The 5,708-nt window shown below is 35.1% G+C and overlaps 1 protein-coding gene across 1 annotated transcript; it reads right to left on the bottom strand.

Moving 5' to 3' along the window:
* Positions 1–2,572: 2,572 nt before the first annotated feature.
* On the bottom strand, positions 2,573–4,842 carry LOC120273937 (pyruvate decarboxylase 2-like). Its single transcript, XM_039280687.1, is given in 6 exon segments — positions 2,573–3,024; positions 3,110–3,227; positions 3,317–3,471; positions 3,474–3,969; positions 4,061–4,224; positions 4,307–4,842. Coding segments are annotated over 6 exon segments (1,818 nt in total). The 5' UTR covers positions 4,832–4,842; the 3' UTR covers positions 2,573–2,664.
* Positions 4,843–5,708: the final 866 nt, after the last annotated feature.

The raw sequence follows: 5,708 nt of genomic DNA, 5'->3' as shown, positions 1-5,708 counted from the left end.
TCTATTAAGTGGCATCTTTGATTTCTGTCTTTGATTATGACGTTTTGAGCAGTCTGAAACATTTATTAATGACCATTATTGAAAGTAAAATTGAACAAATAATGATCTTGAAAGATCGGATCCCTTGTGAAAAATCCGATAACCCGATAGAGTGATGAAATTCAAATGGGGTGACTTATTTAAATCGGTTGAATTTTTATTTTATAAAATAAGTTAATGATTTGGTTAAATAATAGAAGATGAATGAGATACTATCAAATCTTGGAACTTGTTGTCATATATTGTATATAATATATCAATGGCTCAAAGTGTTTTTTCTGGTTGTTTGTATTTATGAAATATTTTCATTTAAGGTGTCGTTTCTCTTTTGAAATAGAACAAAGTAGGGATGGGAATGGCCCATGGGTCTCTGCGGAACCCCACAAAATTCTTGCTAGACCTAAACTTATCAAGGTTTGTAAAAGGTGTCTCAATACTACGTAGTAATTGGTTTTAAGATCGAATATTTGATCCCAATCAAGCTCAAACTATTTTATTTTAAAATGGGTGAACCACTATTTTATTAAATATTAAGGTTTGTACACAAAAAAACCAATAGAAGCAAATATTCATTAGTCATTGAAAAGTTAAACAGAATACAAAAAAAATTAAAACAAAACTTGAGACAATAGAAAATGGATAGGTGATACCCTGGAGATAGTGAAGGAAGGTGGCGTCTACCTAGGTGGTACAACTCTACCGAAATGAAAGAAAATATAATCGGCGTGGATAATGGTCGTCGGATCTCCAAAATTACTAATTTAGGAGTACTCTAGGTATTAGAGGCCTTATTTAACATGGACATATAATATTTATCATTGTTTTTTTAACCTTGAGGGCAACAAATACATAAAGAAGAAACATGTATATAATATATAGAATAATTGAAAACTTTGGGAGCAAAAAGTAATTAAAAGTGCAATTATATTTTTCTAATCAAACGATCCAAATAATTTCATGAACCAAGAGACCCCAAGTGTTTTTAAGAAAAGGTTTAAGGTCCCTTCTCCAGAAATCCTATAGTTCAGATAAAGAATTAAGCTACTGGCATGGGTAAGACTGAATATGTCATCGAAATAATGCCATAGTCTAAAAGCAAAAAGGTAGTGGAGAAAGAGATGATTAATTGTCTAAATTGCTATAGAGTATAGCATCCACATAGCGAATGAGAGTCTTCTACATTTCTTGATAAAAAGATTGTTAAATGTTGGGATTTTATTGTTACATACAAATCAATTAAAAATATTAATTTTTTATGGTCATAAACCTCCACAAATTGTCAAAGTTTATTGACAAGGCAGACCATTGATGAAGCAATAAAAAGCTTGATAGAGACGTTCCTATTACATGCCAAACTCCAAAATTTGGAGTCCCGGTTTTTTTAGATGGGGCAATTTACCCTTGAGATGGAATAAGCAATAGAAGTAAGTAGTCATACTATATTAAAGTAGATGCACCATTCCCAAATTGAGACTTTTGGGTTAAATTTTGGTTTTTAGTTTTTAAAATTTATCTGTCATGAAACAAATTTTTTTAAGATAAATTTAATTACCTAAGCTTTTTTGAGAAAAAAAAATATATTAATATAGCCGTGAAAACTTACTTTGAGTTATTACATATTCAACTTGTGTGCCTATGTAGTTCTAAATTTTTTTTTATATAGATCATTGTAGATTATATATTTTTAAAAGATCAGTATGCAAATGAGAAGCTAGTAGTATGATTTGTTACAGGTTCACATTTTATGGATCAATATATATTTGGTGGTTTGTTCCACCGCACAAACTTCACACACAAACCAATGGGCTCTTAATTCTATGTGGTCTACTAATGTTCACTATATATATAAATATCATGCAATGCATGACAAATATCATTATACTCTTGACTAAATAAATTAAAGTACTGATTTATGTCTTAATATTTAGATTGATTTCAATAAGTCATCAGGGGAAGACTGGAAGAGCATGCATAAGATTATTTATTGGGAACCATTTATGGGATTCATACTTTTAATGCTAGCATGATGTTTGCCAATATTGACAGCATGAATAATCCAATTTTAAAATAGCGAACTAATTAATGAGCACCTACCTAATTGTGATTTGTAGTTAAATATAGTTTTTGTTTATCTACTGAACCGAGAAACAAATAATGTATCAACAAATTTGTCAATATAAAGTAATTAATAGAGCGAGTAAAAAAATTTTTGACACAATTACGCATCTACTTTATTTATATATATATATATATATATATATATAGAATATTGTGGATAAACAAGAGATTTATTAAAATGAAGAAAACAGAACAAACAAAAGAACAATACAAACAGATTTGAAAACAAGAGAAAACAAATCAAGATTTTTCATGACTGTAATTTTTCAAGCATAATTATCCCACTGCTTATCTAAATTAAGACTTCTTAATTTAAAATCTGATAATTAACAAATCAAATTGTGCTTAATTTTTCTACTACATTCACTCAAATGGAGGCCATTATGCACCATTGTTTATTGTAACACAACAATAACATAGACACTCATTAACAAATAACAATCAAAGAAACACACTTACAAGCAAAAATCATGCAAGAAATATAAATCAACACTGTGATCTAAAAGTCTACTGTGGATTTGGAGGCCTGCTATTTGCAGCAGAAACTCTAGAACCCCATTCAAGCAACTCTTTACTAGTATCATCCTTATGAACAATCACTTCTATGAAGCACAAACAGTCTTTCTTGGCTCCCATTGCCATTTCAATAGCCTCTTTTAGCTCCTCCTCACAATGAACTTTAGCAGTCCAACATTTGCCTTCACCATTATGAATAGCATCAACAAAAGCAGTATAGTCCCAGTTTTTTATCACATTGTAAGGACCATCATGTATCTCCACTTCAATTGTGTATCCTCCATTGTTTATCAGAAAAATAATGCTGTTTTGCCCACACCGTATCATCGTCGACACATCTTGGGCTGTCACCTACATTGAAAAAATCATACATTGTTAATGAACTCTAAGGATATATATGAGTAATTATTAATTTCAGAGTTTTAAATATTGGAACCTGAAAGCTCCCATCACCAATGCAAGCAATGACACGCTTATCTTTTGCAGCTTGAGCATACCCAAGTGTAGCACCCACAGACCATCCTATTGATCCATACTGCATTTGAAACTCATATCTGCAGCAAAAACCACTCCTTTGATTAAATATATACATAAAGTTTGAGATTTTAATATGTAATAATAATTGTAGAAGTGTTATGCTTACCCACAACCAGGAGGAAGCTTGAGTTTCTGGCAGTTGAACCAAGAATCACCAGTCTCAGCAATGACAGCAGTCTGACCAGAGAGCATCCTTTGTATATGCATGAACAACACGTTCACTCTCAAAGCCTCTCTGCTTACTGCCTTACGAGGAACACCTCCGGGGGACAAAAGATGCGCTCATAGTTCTCATAAGCAGTGGTGTTCCTCTTGATTCTCTTGGCCAATGCATGGAGAAAATCCTTCATGAGAATGCAACCAAAAGCAGGGCCATTAGGAATAACCACACGCTCTGGTTGCACAATCACAGCCTTCTCCGTCTTAATGAGCAGTGAGTAACCAACAGAGGTGTAGTCATTGAAAATGGGGCCGGCGAAGAGGTAAGCGTCAGAGGATTCAACAATCTCAGAGCAGAAGGAGGTGCTAATGGCACCCCAGTATGTGCCAATGAACTTGGGATGGTCTTCAGGGAAGAGACCTTTAGCCGATGGCATTGTGGCGATCGGGTAGCAGGAGGCGTCTCCGAGTTCTATGAATGATTCAATGGCTTTCGCCACTCGAAGCTTCGGCCCGGCCACGAGGACCGGTTTCACGGCTTTGTTTAAGAACGCCGCCGTTGCTTCCACCGCTGCTTCCAAGCTCTGCTTATTACTAATCCTGTTGTTCATATATATATATATATACACAATTATTTATTTGCATTATAAATCAACGAAGTTATATTAAAAATTTGAAAAATTACACTCACTTGGGAGACAAAAAGAATGGCACAGGATCTTTAGTGAACGTTGGATGTGGAATCCCAGCGAGATTACAACTGATGCTAATATAAACCGGTTTGCTTTCTTTCAGTGCTGTTGATATGGCGCCATCTATCAACTCATGTGCGTCATCCAAATGATTCACCACGGCCTGCAATTCACACCGGACGGTGACCACATCGCTGCTAAATAGCACAAACGAAAGAAGAGGGAGCGGGTGACGGGATCCATACCTGGTAACAAGTCACTGCCTGAAAACATCGGATCTCTTGAGAAAAATCCGATAACCCGATAGTGTGATGTAGGATCCGATTAGTACCGTAGTCGTTGGAGTTTGGTCCGCCGACGATGAACACAACAGGGAGGTTTTCTGAGTAAGCTCCGGCGACGGCGTTGATAACGCTGAGCCCACCGACGGTGAAGGTAACGGCGCATGCGCCGACACCGCGGCGTCGGGCGTAGCCATCGGCAGCATAGCCGGCATTGAGCTCGTTGCAACAGCCGATGAGTTTGAGCTCTGGCTCGGCGATTAGATGGTCGAGTAGAGTTAGGTTGAAATCTCCAGGAACGGCGAAGACGTCTCTGACGCCGATTTGGACGAGCCGGCGAGCGAGATGGCGGCCAAGCGTGGCCTCAGAGGATACGCCGTTGGCCGGCGGTGAGGGGCTAATGGTGTGGCTTGACGGGGTTGGTGAGCCGCCGACGCCATTGGAAGCCGGCTTCACCGGCGCGTCTAATGCTCCGATCTTGGTTTCCATTGAAATGAAGAGAGAGAGAGAGGAAGGGGCAATGTGGGAAGAGGGAGAAGAAGAGTGAGAGTATTTATAGGATCTGAAGGGGTAGAATAGGAATTATAGTTTTGAATTATTTTATTTATTTTTTAATTAGGGTATTTTGGGAAAGTTGTGGGCAAGGTTATGGGATTTGACTCCGGTTTCATCGCTAACTGCTGGAAATTTTTATAGTGCTCTTGGTGTGTGAAATTACTTTTTATCTCCTTGTCTTGAATTTCAAGAAACTCTATTTAGAATATCTTGATCACATTCGTATTTATGTACAAACTTTGGATTAAATGTATGCATCTTTGTAAATTTTTCTCTTTTTCATGTATTTCTAAAAATTGTTATCTCCTTGACTTGAATTGCAAGAAATTTCAATTAATATCTTGATATATATATATATATATATATATATTTACATTCATACCTTTGTAAAAACTTCAAATTAAATGTATGCATCTTTGTATATTTTCTCTTCTCATGTATTTCTTAAAATTGAAATTTTTTTTTACGGTGAAAAATTATTTTTATCTCCTTGACTTAAATTTCGAGAAATTCCATTAATAACTTGATTTTTTTATATTCATATCTCTATAAAAACTTTGGATTAAATGTATGCACCTTTGTAAATTTTCTTTATTCATGTAATCTAAAATTAAATATTTTTTTGACAGTGGTAAACCACTCTTTAATTATATTTTGGTACTACTACTCATTTTATTATGATGATAGTCTAGTATTGATATTGTTATCAATTATTTATAAATAGCCGTGTATATTTTTAAATATTGAATATTTAGAGGTAATTATCTAGGTTGTACGTGTTATTTAACAAAGTAGTTTATCCCAGTTTTTT

Source organism: Dioscorea cayenensis, chromosome 12, assembly GCF_009730915.1.
Source record: "Dioscorea cayenensis subsp. rotundata cultivar TDr96_F1 chromosome 12, TDr96_F1_v2_PseudoChromosome.rev07_lg8_w22 25.fasta, whole genome shotgun sequence".
In the NCBI taxonomy this organism is placed as follows: Eukaryota; Viridiplantae; Streptophyta; class Magnoliopsida; order Dioscoreales; family Dioscoreaceae; genus Dioscorea; species Dioscorea cayenensis.
The sequence above is the reverse complement of the archived record's forward strand: the minus strand, read 5'-3'. Positions and strand labels throughout refer to the sequence as shown.